Source organism: Scardinius erythrophthalmus, assembly GCF_964197995.2.
Source record: "Scardinius erythrophthalmus genome assembly, contig: HAP1_SCAFFOLD_147, whole genome shotgun sequence".
Classification (NCBI taxonomy): Eukaryota; Metazoa; Chordata; class Actinopteri; order Cypriniformes; family Leuciscidae; genus Scardinius; species Scardinius erythrophthalmus.
This window is the reverse complement of record NW_028296464.1, coordinates 27,813-50,568: the sequence shown is the minus strand read 5'-3', so window position 1 is coordinate 50,568 and position 22,756 is coordinate 27,813. Positions and strand designations below refer to the sequence as shown.

General features: G+C 38.0%; 1 protein-coding gene across 2 annotated transcripts; it reads right to left on the bottom strand.

Moving 5' to 3' along the window:
• Window positions 1-6,941: 6,941 nt before the first annotated feature.
• LOC308686324 (uncharacterized protein) lies at window positions 6,942-16,062 on the bottom strand. 2 transcript variants are annotated; one of them, XM_081394721.1, is made up of 8 exons: window positions 15,684-16,062; window positions 11,499-11,701; window positions 11,264-11,360; window positions 10,613-10,748; window positions 9,780-10,115; window positions 8,559-8,718; window positions 7,569-7,722; window positions 6,942-7,109 (listed from the first exon to the last, which is right to left on the bottom strand). In XM_081394721.1, the coding sequence occupies exons 2-8, from the start codon at window positions 11,695-11,697 to the stop codon at window positions 7,073-7,075; spliced, it is 1,119 nt and encodes a 372-aa protein (XP_081250847.1). In that variant the 5' UTR covers window positions 11,698-11,701; window positions 15,684-16,062; the 3' UTR covers window positions 6,942-7,072. The 2 variants fall into 2 exon arrangements, with proteins under 2 accessions (XP_081250847.1, XP_081250846.1); XM_081394720.1 differs by lacking the exon at window positions 15,684-16,062 and adding an exon at window positions 14,839-14,894 and having other exon boundaries at window positions 11,499-13,937.
• Window positions 16,063-22,756: the final 6,694 nt, after the last annotated feature.

Genomic DNA, 22,756 nt, shown 5'->3' with positions numbered 1-22,756 from the left:
TTAGAGTTCCGCCTTTTGCCTTCCGTCAATATTACGTTATTAGAAAATATTTTTTTAGAGAATCGATATTTTGACATTTGTGAATCGATTCAGAATCGTCCACGTCCGCATCGCGATGCATTTAAGAATAAATTTTTTCTCCCACCCCTAGATTTCAGGCCAATATTGTATTTAAATATACATGTATTAGGGATGTGTCTGAGGATATTTTCCCACCGGTTAATCGACGTGTGACACGAGTGGGTGCTTTTAAATCGCTAATATAATAGTGTAAGAAAAATAATGATAATGTTGCACACACAAATCACACACATGTGGGAAAGAATGATGCTTTTAAACAACACTAAACCGCCATTAGGTGTCGCCAGGCATCCATCTTAATAAGCGAGTCATTGATTCATTCGTTCAAACGATTCGTTCGAATGAGTCGATTAAGACAGATGTTTATGGATTGATCATTCAATCTTTGAGTCAACCGATTCGTTAAAAATGCTGAATCGTTCAGTTATGAGAAAACACGTGATTCGTGATGGTTCTGCCGTGATCTTTGTTTAACTATTTTCGCTGCTGAAACAGAACAAAAACAGTCAACATTGCATCTAAAATGTAAGTGACTTAATTGTAACTGTTTATTAACCTGTTGTATGAAATCTAGGGGTGGGAGAAAAAATTTATTCTTAAATGCATCGCGATGCGGACGTGGACGATTCTGAATCGATTCACAAATGTCAAAAAATCGATTCTCTAAAAAAATATTTTCTAATAACGTAATATTGACGGAAGGCAAAAGGCGGAACTCTAAGCGGACGTGCGTGCAGTCTGTGGCGCGCACATAACAGAGAAGTTTCTTCTGCTCACCAAGGCTGCATTTATTTGATTAAAAATACAAACAAAAACAGTAATATTGTAAAATATTATTCCAATTTAAAACAGCTGCTTTCTATTTTAATATATTTTAAACTATTATTTATTCCTGTGATCAAAGCTGAGTTTTCAGCATCATTACTCCAGTCGTCACTGTCACATGATCCTTCAGAAATTATTCTAATATGATGATTGATACTCAAGAAACATTCATTATTATTTTAAATGTCGAAAACAGTTGTGTACAGTCTTTGATGAATAGAAAGTTCAAAAGAACAGCATTTATCTGAAATCTAAAGCTTTTGTAACGTTAAACACTACCGCTCAAAAGTTTTGGGTTAGTAATAATTAAAATTTTATTTTTTGGGGAAATAAATAAAATAAATCAGTACTTTTATTTATGAAGGATGAGTTAAACTGATCAACAGTTACAGTAAAGACATTTATAATGTTAAAAATATATATATTTGAAATATATGCTGTTCTTTTGAACTTTACATTCATCAAAGCATTTTGAAAAAAAAAAAATCTGTACACAACTGTTTTCAACATTGAAAATAATAATGAATATTTATTGAGCATCAATCATCATATTAGTATGATTTCTGAAGGATCATGTGACACTGAAGACTGGAGTAATGATGCTGAAAACTCAACTTTGATCACAGAAATGAATTACTATGTAAAATATTTAAAAATTGAAAACAGCTGTTTTAAATTGGAATAATATTTCACAATATTACTGTTTTTGTTTGTATTTTTAATCAATAAATGCAGCCTTGGTGAGCAGAAGAGACTTCTCCTAAAAACATTAAAAATCTTACTGACCCCAAACTTTTGAACAATAATATATATATATATATATATATATATATATACATATACATGTATGTGTGTGTATGTATGTATGTATATATATATATATATATATATATATATATATATATATATATAAATATAGCTGCGAGCAGCGATGGAGGGCCAAAGCCGGCGGTACCGCCACCCCGGTGCCTTTAGGTAACTAAAGGCACCGGGGTTGCGGTGCCACCGGCTTGGGCCCGTTATCGCTGCTCGCAGCTATATTTAGGGCCCGAGCACCGATGGTGTGAGGACCCTCTTGGAATTGCTCTGTTTATTAGGGCCCGAGCACCGATGGTGTGAGGACCCTCTTGGAATTGCTCTGTTTATTATTATTATTATTATTAGGGCCCGAGCACCGATGGTGTGAGGACCCTCTTGGAATTGCTCTGTTTATTATTATTAGGGCCCGAGCACCGATGGTGTGAGGACCCTCTTGGAATTGCTCTGTTTATTATTATTATTATTATTATTATTATTATTCTTCTCCGCATTGAATTGCATTTTTGAGGGCCTAAACATGCTCGAAAACTCACGAAACTTTGCACACGCGTCAGAACTGGCGAAAATTTACATCTGATATAGGTTTCAGAATTGGACGGGGCAAAATGGCTCGATAGCGCCACCTATAAAAGTTCAACGGAGTGCGCCTCCCGCATCGTTCCACGTACGTGCACGAAATTCGGTACATACATGTAATTACCTAATACCTACAAAAAAGTCTCTTGGAGCGTAGCCCTAAACACAACAGGAAGTCAGCCATTTTGAACTTCCTCTCAGATTTTTGTGCAGTTTTTGCCATTTTCAGGCCTCGTACTTTAACGAACTCCTCCTACAGTTTTAATCTGATCATCTTCAAATTTGGTGAGTGTAATCTTCAGGCCTTTGCGACGTTAAATTGCGAAGATCTTGAGTTTTCGTCGAAGTGCGGGTCCTCGGCGGCCTGACAAATTTCGATGTTTCGCCATGAAACAGGAAGTTGCTGTAACTCAGGCATGGAATGTCCAATCTGCCCCAAACTTCACACTTTTGATAAGAGTTCTGTCCTGAACACATGACCATGCTCATATTCAGTTATAGTCATAGCGCCACCTGCTGGCAACAGGAAGTGACATGTTTAACACTGTTATGGACTCCTAATAACATATAAAAAAGTGCCAGCAAGTGCTAAACATGCTAACAACATACTAGAAGCATGCTAAAACATGCTAGCAAACTCTTAGCTAAGTGCTAAAGCATGCTATTATTGCAATTAAATAGGAATTTGCTGTAACTCAGGCATGGAATGTCCAATCTGCCCCAAACTTCACACTTTTGATAAGCGTTCTGTCCTGAACACATCTACATGAGAATATTCAGTTATAGTAATAGCGCCACCTACTGGTAACAGGAAGTGTCATGTTTAACACGTTGATGCCATTCTAGCAACATGTTAAAAATGCCATTGACTTCTAAACATGCTAGAAACATGTTAAAACATGCTAGCAATACTTAGCTAAGTGCTAAAGCATGCTAATTCAATGAAACAGGATGTTGTTGTTACTCAAGAAGGCAATGTCCAATCTGCACCAAACTTCACACTTTTGATAAGCGTTCTGTCCTGAACACATGACCATGCTTATATTCAGTTACAGTCATAGCGCCACCTGCTGGCAACAGGAAGTGACATGTTTAACACTGTTATGGACTCCTGATAACATATAAAAAAGTGCCAGCAAGTGCTAAACATGCTAACAACATGCTAGAAACATATTAGCAAACACTTAGCTAAGTGCTAAAGCATGCTATTGCTGCAATTAAATATGAATTTGCTGTAACACAGGCATGGAATGTCCAATCTGCCCCAAACTTAATATGTAACATGCAAGAAACATGCTAGCAACACATAGCTAAGTTCTAAAGCATGCTAGAAATGCTAAAGGAAGTTGTTGTAACTTAGGCATACAATGTCCAATCTACCCCAAACTTCACACGTTTGATAATAGTTATCTCCTGAACACAAGTCCATGCTCATATTCAGATATAGTCATAGCGCCGCCTGCTGGCAACAGGAAGTGACGTTTAACACTATTCTGGACTCCTAATAACATATAAAAAAATGCCAGTAGGTGCTAAACATCCTACCAACATACTAGAGACATGCTGAAACATACTAGCAAACACTTAGCTAAGTGCTAAAGAATGATATTACTGCAATTAAATATGAATTTGCTGTAACTCAGGCATGGAATGTCCAATCTGCCCCAAACTTCACACTTTTGATAAGCGTTCTGTCCTGAACACATGACCATGCTTATATTCAGTTACAGTCATAGCGCCACCTGCTGGCAACAGGAAGTGACATGTTTAACACTGTTATGGACTCCTAATAACATATAAAAAAGTGCCAGCAAGTGTTAAACATGCTAACAACATACTAGAAACATGCTAAAACATGCTAGCAAACTCTTAGCTAAGTGCTAACGCATGCTATTATTGCAATTAAATAGGAATTTGCTGTAACTCAGGCATGGAATGTCCAATCTGCCCCAAACTTCACACTTTTGATAAGAGTCATGGCCTGAACACATCTACATGAGAATGTTCAGTTATAGTAATAGCGCCACCTACTGGCAACAGGAAGTGACATGTTTAACACGTTGATGCCGTTCTAGCAACATGTTAAAAATGCCATTGAGTTCTAAACATGCTAGAAACATGTTAAAACATGCTAACAATGCTTAGGTACGTGCTAAAGAATGCTAATTCAATGAAACATGACTTTGTTGTTACTCAAGAAGGCAATGTCCAATTTGCACCAAACTTCACACGTTTGATAAGAGTTCTGTCCTGAACACACATCCATGCTCATATTCAGTTATAGTCATAACGCAACCTACTGGCAACAGAAACTGACATGGTTAACACAGTAATGCAGTACTAACCACATAATAATTGTGTACTAAGCATGCTAGAAACAGACTAAACATGCTAGCAACACTTAGCTGAGTCATGAAGCATGCTATTATCACCATTATACAAAACATTTTGTAACTGACTTTGACATACTCTTACTATATATACCTCCTTAAATGTACATTTCCCAACCATGCTCTGTCTTCCTAAAGCCACCGAGTGTTGATGGCATGGGTGCGAGGGCCCTTTCATCGCTGCTTGCAGCTTTAATTATTATTATTATTCTTCTTCTTCTTCTTCTTCTCCGCATTGAATTGCATTTTTGAGGGCCTAAACATGCTCGAAAACTCACGAAACTTTGCACACGCGTCAGAACTGGCGAAAATTTACATCTGATATAGGTTTCAGAATTGGACGGGGCAAAATGGCTCGATAGCGCCACCTATAAAAGTTCAACGGAGTGCGCCTCCCGCAACGTTCCACGTACGTGCACGAAATTCGGTACATACGTGTAATGACCTAATACCTACAAAAAAGTCTCTTGAAGCATAGCCCTAAACACAACAGGAAGTCAGCCATTTTGAACTTCCTCTCAGATTTTTGTGCAGTTTTTGCCATTTTCAGGCCTCGTACTTTAACGAACTCCTCCTACAGTTTTAATCTGATCATCTTCAAATTTGGTGAGTGTAATCTTAAGGCCTTTGCGACGTTAAATTGCGAAGATCTTGAGTTTTCGTCAAAGGGCGGGTCCTCGGCGGCCTGACAAATTTCGATGTTTCGCCATGAAACAGGAAGTTGCTGTAACTCAGGCATGGAATGTCCAATCTGCCCCAAACTTCACACTTTTGATAAGCGTTCTGTCCTGAACACATGACCATGCTCATATTCAGTTACAGTCATAGCGCCACCTGCTGGCAACAGGAAGTGACATGTTTAACACTGTTATGGACTCCTAATAACATATAAAAAAGTGCCAGCAAGTGCTAAACATGCTAACAACATACTAGAAGCATGCTAAAACATGCTAGCAAACTCTTAGCTAAGTGCTAAAGCATGCTATTATTGCAATTAAATAGGAATTTGCTGTAACCCAGGCATGGAATGTCCAATCTGCCCCAAACTTCACACGTTTGATAAGAATCATGGCCTGAACACATGTCTATGCTCAAATTCAGTTATAGTAATAGCGCCACCTACTGGTAACAGGAAGTGTCATGTTTAACACGTTGATGCCATTCTAGCAACATGTTAAAAATGCCATAGAGTTCTAAACATGTTAGAAACATATTAAAACATGCTAGCAATACTTAGCTAAGTGCTAAAGCATGCTAATTCAATGAAACAGGACTTTGTTGTTACTCAAGAAGGCAATGTACAATCTACCCCAAACTTCACACGTTTGATAAGAGTTATCTCTTGAACACATGTCCATGCTCATATTTAGTTATAGTCATAGCGCCACCTGCTGGCAACAGGAAGGGATGTTTAACACTGTTCTTGACTCCTAATAACATATAAAAAAATGCCAGTAGGTGCTAAACATCCTACCAACATACTAGAGACATGCTAAAACATACTAGCAAACACTTAGCTAAGTGCTAAAGAATGATATTACTGCAATTAAATATGAATTTGCTGTAACTCAGGCATGGAATGTCCAATCTGCCCCAAACTTCACACTTTTGATAAGCGTTCTGTCCTGAACACATGACCATGCTTATATTCAGTTACAGACATAGCGCCACCTGCTGGCAACAGGAAGTGACATGTTTAACACTGTTATGGACTCCTAATAACATATAAAAAAGTGCCAGCAAGTTTTAAACATGCTAACAACATATTATAAACATGCTAAAACATGCTAGCAAACTCTTAGCTAAGTGCTAACCCAGCCAACATGTCCATGTGGGCCCCATGTGGGCTTTTGATGGGCTGTAACTTGGGCCCTGCATGGGCCACCCAAATGGGGCCCAGATAAATTTGTCCATCGGCTCCACATGGGCCCCATGTGTGTTAGCCCATATGGGCTAATGATGGGTACACAGTGGGCTCCAAGTTGGGCCCATGTAGGAGTTCATTTTATGGGCCCACTTGGGTCCCAAATTATATAATATTAATGGGCCGAAAGTGGGTCCCATACATTACCCTTATGGGGCCCTTATGGGTGATCTCACTGGACCACAGTGGGCCCCATTTATTAAGTAAACCTGATTAAGTAAATGTGCTATACTACAAAATTAACTTTCAAATCACTCCAACTTTGTTACTGTTTTGTTAACCAGTACCTGCCCAAACCAAAAATGCATCAATTTGTGTTACTTTAACATTTTAATATCTAAGAAATTACAAAATATTTGAATTGCAGGAAAAAAAATGACTTCAATTCAGAATGTGTAAATCAACATTTCTTTTATTGAAGTTACTGTCTTCAAGATGAAACCTCAAATAAAAGTGATCAGTCCTGTGCCAGTACAGAATCCTCAGCTTCAAACCTAAAGAGTAAAGAAAGAAAAGACAAATAAATACTTTAAAAATCTTAGCAGAACTTCAAAAAAATCAGTTTTACATGAACATTAAATAAATGCATGAGTATAATCTAAATTATAATCATGCTTCACGCTCATACCCCCCAAAATAATCTGAGCAAATACAATAGATATTCTAGATTTTGGTGCTTGAACCCCTAATAAGAAAATTGGAATATAATAAAGATCATTAATAACAATAAGAACACTACCAAAATTAATAGGTGCCTATGCACCCTCAATGATTGGCCCCTAACAAATACAATAAGGGTCTTCCTTTGCAGTTTGCCCCCTAAAAATCAGTGCTGTTGAATATTTGATTCTGATTGGTTAACTTAACTTAACAGATGTTAAAAATGACTACTAACTGAATGAAAAACAAACAATTTAGCTTTCCCTTTATTTGTTATAAATTATGTAACTTACACCTCTGACTGTGCTGCTCTCCGCACAAGGTTTGGCTGGGCTCTCAAGGCACGGTTGCCATCTCTATCCCTAGCATTTGTAAACCATTTACCGAGGGCTGTCTCCACCTCTTTCTTGCTGACAGTTCTCAAGAAAGTGTTCTGTTTCAGGCTACCTGTGAACCAAAATAATAAATTAATTTTAATGAAAGGGTGCTACTGCAGCAATACACCACTATATTGAGCGCAATACAGCTAATATATGAAAAGTTCAAGATAGATAACTCAGTTTTTATTTATTTTCATAAACATTTGGTGATTTTTTTTATATTGTTCATTCAAACATCAAACGTAAAAAATTTTTTTTATAAAAATAAACCTGACGTCTAGGGCCCTATTTTAACGATCAGAAACGCAAGTATCATCGTCATGGACACAACAATGATTTCCCTCTTGTTTTAATACTTTATCTTGTAATAATGTATGATTTGCAAAAATGAAAACTGCTGCATCTGTGTAGATGAGAGAAGCAAAGTATATGCGTGTTGTGCACACACAACATTATGGCCAAGCATGCGCCCTTAAAATAGCACCAGGGAATGTTTGCGCCGGAACACGCCTCCTCTTTTCGCTGAACCGCCCCCGGGATCGAAAGTTCATTCCCTAATTTACCAACGTGTGTCTGTGGAGGGAAAAGCCCGCTGTGCGTTGGGTGCAAAATAGGAATGATACATGATATGATACATGCATCGGTGTACAAAGTCAATTGTGCTGGGTGCAAGATAGGGCCCTTAGAGTGTTTTTGTATATCTAATTTACATTCGCAGATGTAATCTAAAAATCCATACAAATCTTCAGGGTTCCCTTTAAGTAATCATTTTTATCACCAGAAAACAAAATGATCAAAATCAACATTGAGCTAGGAACTTCTGGTTGATTTGACACAAAATGACCCCAAACCGTTTGCGTTTTTACTAATCTATGTAAATGAAGGATGTTGAAATGTATATACCATGCAAAGTATCAAACAGACGTAGGCTCCTGAACGAGCGTTTTCCATGGCGCCCTGTGAGGTTCAATTGACGGGCAAGGTCATTCGTCATCAAAAATGCCATAGTTCTACGGACACACTCATCAAGGCTCCTCCCTCCAATGTCCCCAAGGACAGAGACCTGAAGTTGAGATGAAAAGAAATATAGAAGAAACAAAATTACAAATGTAGTGGTAACAGTTCATTAAGGGAAACAGAGTGGGTTAACTTAACCTAGTATGTACACAGAACCACCCTCTGCATCTACAACTTTGGTTATGTGGGGAATATGGCAAAAATGTATCACAATTTTTTTTCAGGCAGGATCACGATCCACAATTATTATTTTTTTATGGTGTTTAAGACTATTTTGCAATTTACAGAGCAGTTCAGCTAAAAAATTTCCCCATTTATTTTCTCCTTTTCAGGAACAAGTGAAGAGTGAGCTTGTTATAATTGTACTAAAATGAAGGCCAGTCATTAATATGTTTACAGTCATTAATATATTCATATAGTTCTTTGCATATGTGTAATAGTTAATTCCCCGTTGTTATTTAGTCAGGCAGTAAGTCACTTGCATATTGTTAGGACCCGACGGTGCTAAGGACCCTGAAGTTGACGCGATTTAGGCTAGTTGGTTTTACACTGCTCTAGGACCATTCTGAAAAAAACTCAGGAGTGATTAGTCCGTGGGAGACCATCTAGACTAGTATAACCCCCAATTTCCACCAGATGCGGAACGGCTCCGCTGCGTGACAGCTCCGTGTTCCGTCGTCCGTCAATACCCACCAGGTCCGTATTTGTTGCGGAACGGCTGCGGTCATGACTGACAGCTGAAGTCACAAGGACCCACGAGATCTCGCAAATTCACGTATGATCGCGCAATATAAGTGCTGAATTGCTGCGGAGCTCTCCGGCATCCGGCAAAAATAGAAGCTCTGCGTATCTACTCCGGAGGGCTGCGGATCGCCGGAGTCGGAACGCAGCTGTACCGCATTCAGTGGAAATACACTCATTGACTTTAATGGAAACCTATTGACTCCGCCGCCGTGCCGGAGCCGTAACGCAGCCGGTGGAAATTGGGGGTAAAACTACAACTGATAGAATGTGCACTGCATCACAACACAACACTCTCTGTAGAGAGATCGTGGAGGCATTTAATTGTCAACGATTTAATTTATCGCACACACCTAGAACACTTACCAAATTTTTCTGGAAGTCAGACTCACAGAGCTTCAACTCCAGATCATCCACTTCAGTAAAACTCTTCAATGGAAAGGGGACTCCCTCAGGCAAGACAGGAACCACACAGTTTTGTTCTCTCTGCTGCAGAAGACACTGTATCATGCTACCCTGTACCTTTTGGCAATCTTTAATTTCTTCCAGTATTGTCAGTACACGAACGAACATTCCATCCCTCACTGCTGTTCCACTGGGCTGAAGTGGTCTGACCTGGACTGAACTGGGCTGAAGTGGTCTGCAGGGAGTACTAGTAGAACTTGTCTGTGCTGGGGTGCTGCGACCTGGCGTTTGTGCTTCCTGTAAAAGAGAAAGAAAATAAGATACAGCATCGCATGCATTGTAGTCTCCCTGAGGAAAAAAAAAAATCACTGCTTTAGGAAGAATTGTCAAAACTCCTTAAATCATCTAAATCTACAACATGCATGTTAGACCCTAAGCTATTAACGTTTTGAAGTTTACACGGAGATTATAACTGTATTGTTTTTAAAAACTTGCACTTTGTAACCTATTAATCATTATCATGTAAATAAACGGCCAGAACGAATTAAAAGTTTATCGGGGGGGGGGGGGGGGGGGGGTTCCAGTTGAAAACGGTGTTGTGTAAGCTAAGTTAATAATTTTTAAAATGGAAATTAATCAATCAAAAACTTAATTTAGATGAACAATAACTTTTTCTTCTAAAACTACTGTACAGCCAAAACAATCTCTGTTCTATTAATTTCCTATTATCACTGTAAAGCTGCTTTGAAACTATCTGTTTTGTAAAAGCACTATATAAATGAAGGTGACTTGACTTTTAAAAGATGAGGTGGAGGTGGTGTAGCGGTTCGCTGATTCCCAAGTCCTTTTATTAGAAGCCTTCTTGGGGGTGGTGGAGCAGCCATTTCTGGACCTTCTTCACTGTCTGAGTCGGGATCAATAAATTTGCGTCTAAAACACAGGGAAAATGTTTTACCGTCACTACATATAGACTAAGAAGCATAAGGGTAGACATAATATCAAAAGAGCAAATTTTATACAAGAACCTGGTTTTGAGGTGAATTTTGCGACCGGTCATTTCAGTGCAGTAGAAGGATTTTGATTCTTGACAATTGAAATGGCCTTTACAATACAGGTGCACTGATATGCATTAGTTCATGCTTTCATGCACAGATAATCATGTGTTGACTATTAATAGTCAATCACCACTATTAAACATGATTATCTGTGCATTAGTTTAGCATGAATTAATGCATATTAGTGCACCCGTATAGTAAAGTGTTACCGATGACCTCTAAAAAGGCAGATTCTTTGATCAGTGCCCTGACTACTAAACTACATACTGCTTGAGAGACACCCATAGTTTTGGGGTGAACATTCCATTTATATAATCATTCAGTATCTGTATTCCTAATGTAAAACCACGCATCTGAATAATCATGATTGTACAACATAATTAATCTTACTTTCTTTTACGCTTGGCTCTTTCTGGTTCTGGATCTGTCTGAAGATCTGAAGTCACTTCAGCTTTACGCAGCTTTGTTCTGGCAGCTGTGTAGTCAGCTAAGGAAATGTGAAAAAGATTAACTGAACATTTAAGCTTTTCCATTCACGTAAACATTTTCCACACACATTTTAAGTTACTATAACATGGGTATTACAAAAAATCGATTAATCTAAAATTATAACATTACCACTTACCAGCTTTTCCCAAAACTCGCACTTGGAATTTCGTCCAATCTTCTTGTGGTTCTCTTCCCTCTCTAACACATCGATCAACATTGACAGTGGAGGAAGGTGGCCAGTAACACTCCTCTTCCTCTGGCCCGGTAAACCAATTTCTTGGTATAATAGCCACAGTCCGTGAATCCAGAAATTCCACAACCACAAAGGGCAGCATTTTACTAAACAAATGTAATCCACAATATTAGCAGTCATGTAGCAGAGGCAAGGCTACAAATGCTCCATTATATGGTAAAAGGACCATTTTTTTTGTGCACTCAGCCACAGGAAAAACTTGCAGTTGTCCACGTAATCCATGTACAAGTTTGATTCCCAGAGCTGAAGAGTCAATAGGGTAATCATAAAAAATGTCCACATTTGAAAAAGAATCACACACTACATATGTGTCCCCAGACAAACTGTACAATATATTGCTTACAAGGCACACTTGTCCATTCAAAACAAAACAATTGTCACCTATTCCACATGAAATGAAAATATTTTCTCCGTAGTACTGTTTGAACTGCTTGCACGCTTCAAATCCTTGAGGTAATGGTCCAGAGAGATGGAGTTTTTTATGTTGACTTAGTAAACTATCCACCTGTATATTTGCCTTCACTTTTTGTTTTTCATGTACACGTTTTACAACTTGCTGCACCGGATGCTGTGGCCTCCGTACCATCTTTTTGACTTTACCTAAAAAGTTCTCAAATGGGAAACATGAAATTAGATCAAGAGGTCCATGTTTCCTTGCATCCTCCGCTAGATGAATTAAGTTATGTACATTATACACAATAAACTCAGGACCATATATTTTGGAAAAAATGTCAACAAAATCTTGAAGTAACTGATTTGCATATTCAGAAAATTCTGAACATAAATCCGGACTGAGAAGAATTCTCATTGCTACAGACAGGAGCATGAAATGTTGGTATAAATTTTGTGGTAAATTATTACGCAACACAACAGGTCCAGTATACAATAGAAATAATCTGAATTCTGTGGCTTTCCACATGGCCACTTCAAACAAAGATCTGGGTTTCCTGGAGAAGGTCTTTGGTATGTGCAGCCTAACTGAGGTCATGTGTTGTGAAATTACAGAAAGAATATGTGCTGACACTCTACAATTTAAAGGACCCTTAATCCACAAATAAATAAGCTTTCTTACAACACCTAAACACACAAGATGCATGTAGTCTAACACAAAGCTTGAAACTAGACCAACACCTAAACCTTTTAGTGGAGAAACTCCTGTGTGGTGATCTTCATCAATCATTTCTTCAAACTCATAGTCACTTCTAAGCTCTGCAGTCCTGTCTGGATATGTCATTCTACCTTTCACATACACACCTGTCTGTTTACAACGTTCACAGGCGTTGTACCCCGAGTGACCTTTAACACACTTGAGGAAAGCCCTGGCCGGTGCATCACAGATAAAGGCCTCGGGCGGTGCAATTTTGTAATGTTTCCCATTAAAATGTAATCCTTCTTGAATGACAACTTTCAAATCATCAACAAATTCCTTTAGATAGTCATGCACTGAAGACGGTTTGCCAGAACCTGAATACAATCCGATTAAAAATACACTAGAATTCTCAAGTTCCTTAATCCGACCAAGAATGGGCCACAGGTTCACTGCAGAACTTCTAAAAAGGGGCAACCCATCTATATTTACATGAAGTGTAAGGGAATCAATCAGTTCATTTAAGTCACATGTAGAATTCAACTCTGCCATTAATGCATTTGCAACTCCAAAATGGTAGTAGCATCCACCTGCAATGTATTTTACTTGACATTCGTGATCTGTGGAAAGCAAAGTCCTTGGATCCATTGGAATGTTTAGACCTTTGCTCCTCAGTATTTTCTGCAAAGCTGACAGCGCAGAGTGAGAAATATTAAACTGTGTTGCCCATTCTGCAAAACCTTTAATATCATCTGAAGGGTCAGAATCACTGGTTTCTTTGTCATCGCTGTCATTATTCAGAGATGGGCATGGGTACTCAAAACGATCCATGTTGGGATTTGTGGTACAAATCTGAACCGAGGGCCTATCATCGTCGTCATCATCATCACTGTAATCAAATGAATTGTCAGCGTCCTCAAGTGAAGCAGCAGAGTTTCTGTCAGAAGGATGCAAAAGCCCATCAAGGGTCTCAAAAGAATCATAGTATGTTTCACTGTCTAACTCGTCTATTAGTGTAGGAGACACAGCTCTGTTAGTACAAGACGAAACATAATCTTTGACTAGATCTATGTGCTCTGCCACTTTAGACTGTATTCTTCGCCTTTTTGTCCGCTGCGAGCAGTCATTCTCCATTTTCTCAAAAAATTAAATAAAAAGGAATCTGAAATTTAACAGCAGTAGATTAAAAAGCAGAATTAAAAATAATTAACAAATGATTTAAAACAACATGAGTCCTGTGATAAGTGAAAATGTACAGTACAGGTCAAAAGTTTGGAAACATTACTATTTTTATTGTTTTTGAAAGAAGTTTCTTCTGCTCATCAAGCCTGCATTTATTTGATCAAAAATACAGAAATTTAATGATGTGATATATTATTACAATTTAAAAGAATTGGTTTTCAATTTATTATACTTTAAATTATCATTTATTTCTGTGATCAAAGCTGAATTTTCAGGATCATTACTCCAGTCTATCACATGATCCTTTAGAAATCATTCTAATATGATGATTCATTATCAAAGTTGGAAACAGTTCTGCTGCTTAATATTTTTTCATAACCTGTGATACTTTTTTAGGATACTTTGATAAATAAAAAGTAAAAAAATAAAATACAAAAATGTTTTCAAAATAGAAATCTTTTGTAACAACAATATAGACTACTGGTCAGTAATTTGGGGTCAGTCATTTTTTTCTTTCTTTTTAAAAAAAAAATCAATACTTTTATTCAGCAAGGATGTGTTAAATTGATAAAAAGTGATAGTAAAGAAGATTTATATTATTAGAAAATATTTATTTTTTATTTTGAATAAATGCAGTTCTTTTTAACCTTTTATTCATCAAATATTTTAGGCAGCAGAACTGTTTACAACACTCATAATAAATCAGAATATTAGAATGATTTCTGAAGGATCATGTGATAGACTGGAGTAATGATGCTGAAAATTCAGCTTTGCATCACTGGAATAAATTATTTTTTAAAGTATATTCAAATAGAAAACTATTATTTTAAGTTGTAATAATATTTCACAATATTACTGTTTTTTCTGTATTTTTGATCAAATAAACACAGCCTTGATAAGCATTAGAGACTTCTTTCAAAAATATAAAAAATCGTAATGTTTCCAAATTTTGACCTGTACTGTACATCAGCGTAATGTTTCTTCATGCATTACCATTGTTAATAATGTACAAAAATGAAAAGATTAAAATAAATTACTTATCTCTTTTTACCTGATTAACCTAAAGGCACAGCACAACTATGACATTAGTTTAGGATACTTTTTAAACGATCAATACCGACATATGCCTACTGATTAATTGAGATAACATAATTAAGATAACTTACATCTAGCAGTATCAATCCATTCTGTATGTGGAGACATCGCATTAGGAACTGCTTGACCGGATCACTAATCAGCGAGTCAATTGATTGACTTCAAATGAGTCATTCTGACAGTTTTGTGATTTTATTCAACAGGTTCACTAAAAAGAACCGATTCAAAAAACGAATCGTTCATGAATGAGCACAAATTATTAATGTTTCTTTAACTACGACGAACAATTTCGATCTGTCCCTCAAATAAAACTTTCCTGAATACTTAAACTGAGTGTACGGGTAGTATGCATCATTTTATGGGACTTTAAGCCGGGTTTTCACCGGCTGCGAAGCACAGGCCTAGAAGCGCAATGACGCATTCTTGCACGATATACTGCCTCGGTCATTATTATGAGACCGAACGATTATGAAAAATACGGTAAAGCGTGTAAAAGGGTGAAAAGTCGGCGCGAACACATTATTGTATAAAATTTGCTGGTTAACCAACTTCATTTTAGTTAGCTTAACTAGTTGTTTGAGCTCGGCTCGCTAACCTTCGTTAATGTTCGTTAAATGTTAGCTCTATTGATTCCGAAATATCTAGTTTTATAAAATGTTAAGTAAAACAAAGTTAATACAAAATAAAACGTATACATATCTTACCTTGGTAGTGTTAAACAGGAGATTTGACGGTGATGTCTAGAAGAAACTTGTCCAGGAGAGAAGGAGACCGTTGGTTTTTTTTTTTTTGTTAGTTTGAATGTAAAGGCGGGAGGAGGCAATCATTATAGCTTGTGGGGGAGGGGACAGTATGATGCAAGTGCTTTACTCTTTTAGAAAATATAGTTTTAAGCACTTTTTTGCACATAATACAAAATAAGTGTTTTATAAGGCCATGAAATTTACACACACACACACACACACACACACAAAAATAATTATTTGACAAACATGATGTGCATTTTGTATTATATCAAATTAAAAAAACTTAGTCAAATATTTTTAAATGTTTTTCATTTTCAATACACAATTATGGCAGGTACTTTTAAAATAAATACAAACCAAAATTAGTAATACAAATTTAGTCTAATATAGCCCAATTGGGGCCCAGACAAGACCCACAAATAAACAATAATGGGCAGCCTAGCTGGAGCCCACTACCTAAACCAAACTGGGGCCCATAGTAACCCCATCAAAGTGCCCACTCTGAGCCCATGCCCACATGACACCCATATAACCCAGAGAAAACCCATGTGGGGCCCACATGGACATGTTGGCTGGGAAAGCATGCTATTATTGCAATTAAATAGGAATTTGCTGTAACTCAGGCATGGAATGTCCAATCTGCCCCAAACTTCACACTTTTGATAAGAGTCATGGCCTGAATACATCTACATGAGAATGTTCATTTATAGTAATAGCGCCACCTACTGGCAACAGGAAGTGACATGTTTAACACGTTGATGCCGTTCTAGCAACATGTTAAAAATGCCATTGAGTTCTAAACATGCTAGAAACATGTTAAAACATGCTAACAATGCTTAGCTAAGTGCTAAAGAATGCTAATTCAATGAAACATGACTTTTTTGTTACTCAAGAAGGCAATTTCCAATTTGCACCAAACTTCACACGTTTGATAAGAGTTCTGTCCTGAACACACATCCATGCTCATATTCAGCAATAGTCATAACGCCACCTATTGGCAACAGAAACTGACATGGTTAACACAGTAATGCAGTACTAACCACATAATTATTGTGTACTAAGCATGCTAGAAACAGACTAAACATGCTAGCAACACTTAGCTGAGTCATGAAGCATGCTATTATCACCATTACAAAACATTTTGTTACTAACTTTGACATACTCTTACTATATATACCTCCTTAAATGTACATTTCCCAACCATGCTCTGTCTTCCTAAAGCCACCGAGTGTTGATGGCACGGGTGCGAGGGCCCTTTCATCGCTGCTTGCAGCTTTAATTATTATTATTATTATTATTATTATTCTTCTTCTCCGCATTGAATTGCATTTTTGAGGGCCTAAACATGCGCGAAAACTCACGAAACTTTGCACACGCGTCAGAACTGGCGAAAATTTACATCTGATATAGGTTTCAGAATTGGACGGGGCAAAACGGCTCGATAGCGCCACCTATAAAAGTTCAACGGAGTGCGCCTCCCGCAACGTTCCACGTACGTGCACGAAATTCGGTACATACATGTAATGACCTAATACCTACAAAAAAGTCTCTTGGAGCATAGCCCTAAACACAACAGGAAGTCAGCCATTTTCAACTTCCTCTCAGATTTTTGTGCAGTTTTTGCCATTTTCAGGCCTCGTACTTTAACGAACTCCTCCTACAGTTTTAATCTGATCATCTTCAAATTTGGTGAGTGTAATCTTAAGGCCTTTGCGACGTTAAATTGCGAAGATCTTGAGTTTTCGTCGAAGGGCGGGTCCTCGGCGGCCTGACAAATTTCGATGTTTCGCCATGAAACAGGAAGTTGCTGTAACTCAGGCATGGAATGTCCAATCTGCCCCAAACTTCACACGTTTGATAAGAGTTCTGTCCTGAACACATGACCATGCTCATATTCAGTTATAGTCATAGCGCCACCTGCTGGCAACAGGAAGCGACATGTTTAACACTGTTATGGACTCCTAATAACATATAAAAAAGTGCCAGCAAGTGCTAAACATGCTAACAACATACTAGAAGCATGCTAAAACATGCTAGCAAACTCTTAGCTAAGTGCTAAAGCATGCTATTATTGCAATTAAATAGGAATTTGCTGTAACTCAGGCATGGAATGTCCAATCTGCCCCAAACTTCACACTTTTGATAAGCGTTCTGTCCTGAACACATCTACATGAGAATATTCAGTTATAGTAATAGCGCCACCTACTTATAACAGGAAGTGTCATGTTTAACACGTTGATGCCATTCTAGCAACATGTTAAAAATGCCATTGACTTCTAAACATGCTAGAAACATGTTAAAACATGCTAGCAATACTTAGCTAAGTGCTAAAGCATGCTAATTCAATGAAACAGGATGTTGTTGTTACTCAAGAAGGCAATGTCCAATCTGCGCCAAACTTCACACTTTTAATAAACGTTCTGTCCTGAACACATGACCATGCTCATATTCAGTTACAGTCATAGTGCCACCTGCTGGCAACAGGAAGTGACATGTTAAACACTGTTGTGGACATATAAAAACATATAAAAAAGTGCCAGCAAGTGCTAAACATGCTAACAACATACTAGAAACATGCTAAAACATGCTAGCAAACACTTAGCTAAGTGCTAAAGCATGCTATTGCTGCAATTAAATAGGAATTTGCTGTAACACAGGCATGGAATGTCCAATCTGCCCCAAACTTCACACGTTTGATAAGAGTCATGGCCTGAACACATCTACATGAGAATATTCAGTTATAGTAATAGCGCCACCTGCTGTCAACAGGAAGTGACATGTTTAACACTGTTGTGGTCTCCTAATAACATATAAAAAAGAGCCAGCAAGTGCTAAACAGGTTAGCAACATACTAGAAACATGCTAGCAAACACTTAGCTAAGTGCTAAAGCATGCTATTACTGCAATTAAATAGGAATTTGCTGTAACTCAGGCATGGAATGTCCAATCTGCCCCAAACTTCACACGTTTGATAAGAATCATGGCCTAAACACGTCTATGCTCAAATTCAGTTATAGTAATAGCGCCACCTACTGGCAACAGGAAGTGACATGTTTAACACGTTGATGCCGTTCTAGCAACATGTTAAAAATGCCATTGAGTTCTAAACATGCTAGAAACATATTAAAACATGCTAGCAATACTTAGCTAAGTGCTAAAGCATGCTAATTCAATGAAACAGGACTTTATTGTTGCTCAAGAAGGCAATGTACAATCTACCCCAAACTTCACACGTTTGATGAGTTATCTCTTGAACACATGCCCATGCTCATATTTAGTTATAGTCATAGCGCCACCTGCTGGCAACAGGAAGTGATGTTTAACACTGTTCTTGACTCCTAATAACATATGAAAAAATGCCAGTAGGTGCTAAACATCCTACCAACATACTAGAGACATGCTAAAACATACTAGCATACACTTAGCTAAGTGCTAAAGAATGATATTACTGCCAATTAAATATGAATTTACTGTAACTCAGGCATGGAATGTCCAATCTGCCCCAAACTTCACACTTTTGATAAGCGTTCTGTCCTGAACACATGACCATGCTTATATTCAGTTACAGTCATAGCGCCACCTGCTGGCAACAGGAAGTGACATGTTTAACACTGTTATGGACTCCTAATAACATATAAAAAAGTGCCAGCAAGTGTTAAACATGCTAACAACATACTAGAAACATGCTAAAACATGCTAGCAAACTCTTAGCTAAGTGCTAAAGCGTGCTATTATTGCAATTAAATAGGAATTTGTTGTAACTCAGGCATGGAATGTCCAATCTGCCCCAAACTTCACACTTTTGATAAGAGTCATGGCCTGAACACATCTACATGAGAATGTTCAGTTATAGTAATAGCGCCACCTACTGGCAACAGGAAGTGACATGTTTAACACGTTGATGCCGTTCTAGCAACATGTTAAAAATGCCATTGAGTTCTAAACATGCTAGAAACATGTTAAAACATGCTAACAATGCTTAGCTAAGTGCTAAAGAATGCTAATTCAATGAAACATGACTTTGTTGTTACTCAAGAAGGCAATGTCCAATTTGCACCAAACTTCACACGTTTGATAAGAGTTCTGTCCTGAACACACATCCATGCTCATATTCAGTTATAGTCATAACGCCACCTGCTGGCAACAGAAACTGACATGGTTAACACAGTAATGCAGTACTAACCACATAATTATTGTGTACTAAGCATGCTAGGAACAGACTAAACATGCTAGCAACACTTAGCTGAGTCATGAAGCATGCTATTATCACCATTATACAAAACATTTTGTAAGTGACTTTGACATACTCTTACTATATATACCTCCTTAAATGTACATTTCCCAACCATGCTCTGTCTTCCTAAAGCCACCGAGTGTTGATGGCAGGGGTGCGAGGGCCCTTTCATCGCTGCTTGCAGCTTTAATTAGGGCCCGAGCACCGATGGTGTGAGGACCCTCTTGGAATTGCTCTGTTTATTAGGGCCCGAGCACCGATGGTGTGAGGACCCTCTTGGAATTGCTCTGTTTATTATTATTATTATTATTATTATTATTCTTCTCCGCATTGAATTGCATTTTTGAGGGCCTAAACATGCGCGAAAACTCACGAAACTTTGCACACGCGTCAGAACTGGCGAAAATTTACATCTGATATAGGTTTCAGAATTGGACGGGGCAAAACGGCTCGATAGCGCCACCTATAAAAGTTCAACGGAGTGCGCCTCCCGCAACGTTCCACGTACGTGCACGAAATTCGGTACATACATGTAATGACCTAATACCTACAAAAAAGTCTCTTGGAGCATAGCCCTAAACCCAACAGGAAGTCAGCCATTTTGAACTTCCTCCCAGATTTTTGTGCAGTTTTTGACATTTTCAGGCCTCATACTTTAACGAACTCCTCCTACAGTTTTAATCTGATCATCTTCAAATTTGGTGAGTGTAATCTTAAGGCCTTTGCGACGTTAAATTGCGAAGATCTTGAGTTTTCGTCGAAGGGCGGGTCCTCGGCGGCCTGACAAATTTTGATGTTTCGCCATGAAACAGGAAGTTGCTGTAACTCAGGCATGGAATGTCCAATCTGCCCCAAACTTCATACGTTTGATAAGAGTTCTGTCCTGAACACATGACCATGCTCATATTCAGTTATAGTCATAGCGCCACCTGCTGGCAACAGGAAGTGACATGTTTAACACTGTTATGGACTCCTAATAACATATAAAAAAGTGCCAGCAAGTGCTAAACATGCTAACAACATACTAGAAGCATGCTAAAACATGCTAGCAAACTCTTAGCTAAGTGCTAAAGCATGCTATTATTGCAATTAAATAGGAATTTGCTGTAACTCAGGCATGGAATGTCCAATCTGCCCCAAACTTCACACTTTTGATAAGCGTTCTGTCCTGAACATATCTACATGAGAATATTCAGTTATAGTAATAGCGCCACCTACTGGTAACAGGAAGTGTCATGTTTAACACGTTGATGCCATTCTAGCAACATGTTAAAAATGCCATTGACTTCTAAACATGCTAGAAACATGTTAAAACATACTAGCAATACTTAGCTAAGTGCTAAAGCATGCTAATTCAATGAAACAGGACTTTGTTGTTACTCAAGAAGGCAATGTACAATCTACCCCAAACGTCACACGTTTGATAAGAGTTATCTCTTGAACACATGTCCATGCTCATATTTAGTTATAGTCATAGCGCCACCTGCTGGCAACAGGAAGTGACGTTTAACACTGTTCTTGACTCCTAATAACATATAAAAAAATGCCAGTAGGTGCTAAACATCCTACCAACATACTATAGACATGCTAAAACATACTAGCAAACACTTAGCTAAGTGCTAAAGAATGATATTACTGCAATTAAATATGAATTTGCTGTAACTCAGGCATGGAATGTCCAATCTGCCCCAAACTTCACACTTTTGATAAGCGTTCTGTCCTGAACACATGACCATGCTTATATTCAGTTACAGTCATAGCGCCACCTGCTGGCAACAGGAAGTGACATGTTTAACACTGTTATGGACTCCTAATAACATATAAAAAAGTGCCAGCAAGTGTTAAACATGCTAACAACATACTAGAAACATGCTAAAACATGCTAGCAAACTCTTAGCCAAGTGCTAAAGCATGCTATTATTGCAATTAAATAGGAATTTGCTGTAACTCAGGCATGGAATGTCCAATCTGCCCCAAACTTCACACTTTTGATAAGAGTCATGGCCTGAACACATCTACATGAGAATGTTCAATTATAGTAATAGCGCCACCAACTGGCAACAGGAAGTGACATGTTTAACACGTTGATGCCGTTCTAGCAACATGTTAAAAATGCCATTGAGTTCTAAACATGCTAGAAACATGTTAAAACATGCTAACAATGCTTAGCTAAGTGCTAAAGCATGCTAATTCAATGAAACATGACTTTGTTGTTACTCAAGAAGGCAATGTCCAATTTGCACCAAACTTCACACGTTTGATAAGAGTTCTGTCCTGAACACACATCCATGCTCATATTCAGTTATAGTCATAACGCCACCTACTGGCAACAGAAACTGACATGGTTAACACAGTAATGCAGTACTAACCACATAATTATTGTGTACTAAGCATGCTAGAAACACACTAAACATGCTAGCAACACTTAGCTGAGTCATGAAGCATGCTATTATCACCATTATACAAAACATTTTGTAACTGACTTTGACATACTCTTACTATATATACCTCCTTAAATGTACATTTCCCAACCATGCTCTGTCTTCCTAAAGCCACCGAGTGTTGATGGCACGGGTGCGAGGGCCCTTTCATCGCTGCTTGCAGCTTTAATTATTATTATTATTATTCTTCTTCTCCGCATTGAATTGCATTTTTGAGGGCCTAAACATGCTCGAAAACTCACGAAACTTTGCACACGCGTCAGAACTGGCGAAAATTTACATCTGATATAGGTTTCAGAATTGGACGGGGCAAAATGGCTCGATAGCGCCACCTATAAAAGTTCAACGGAGTGCGC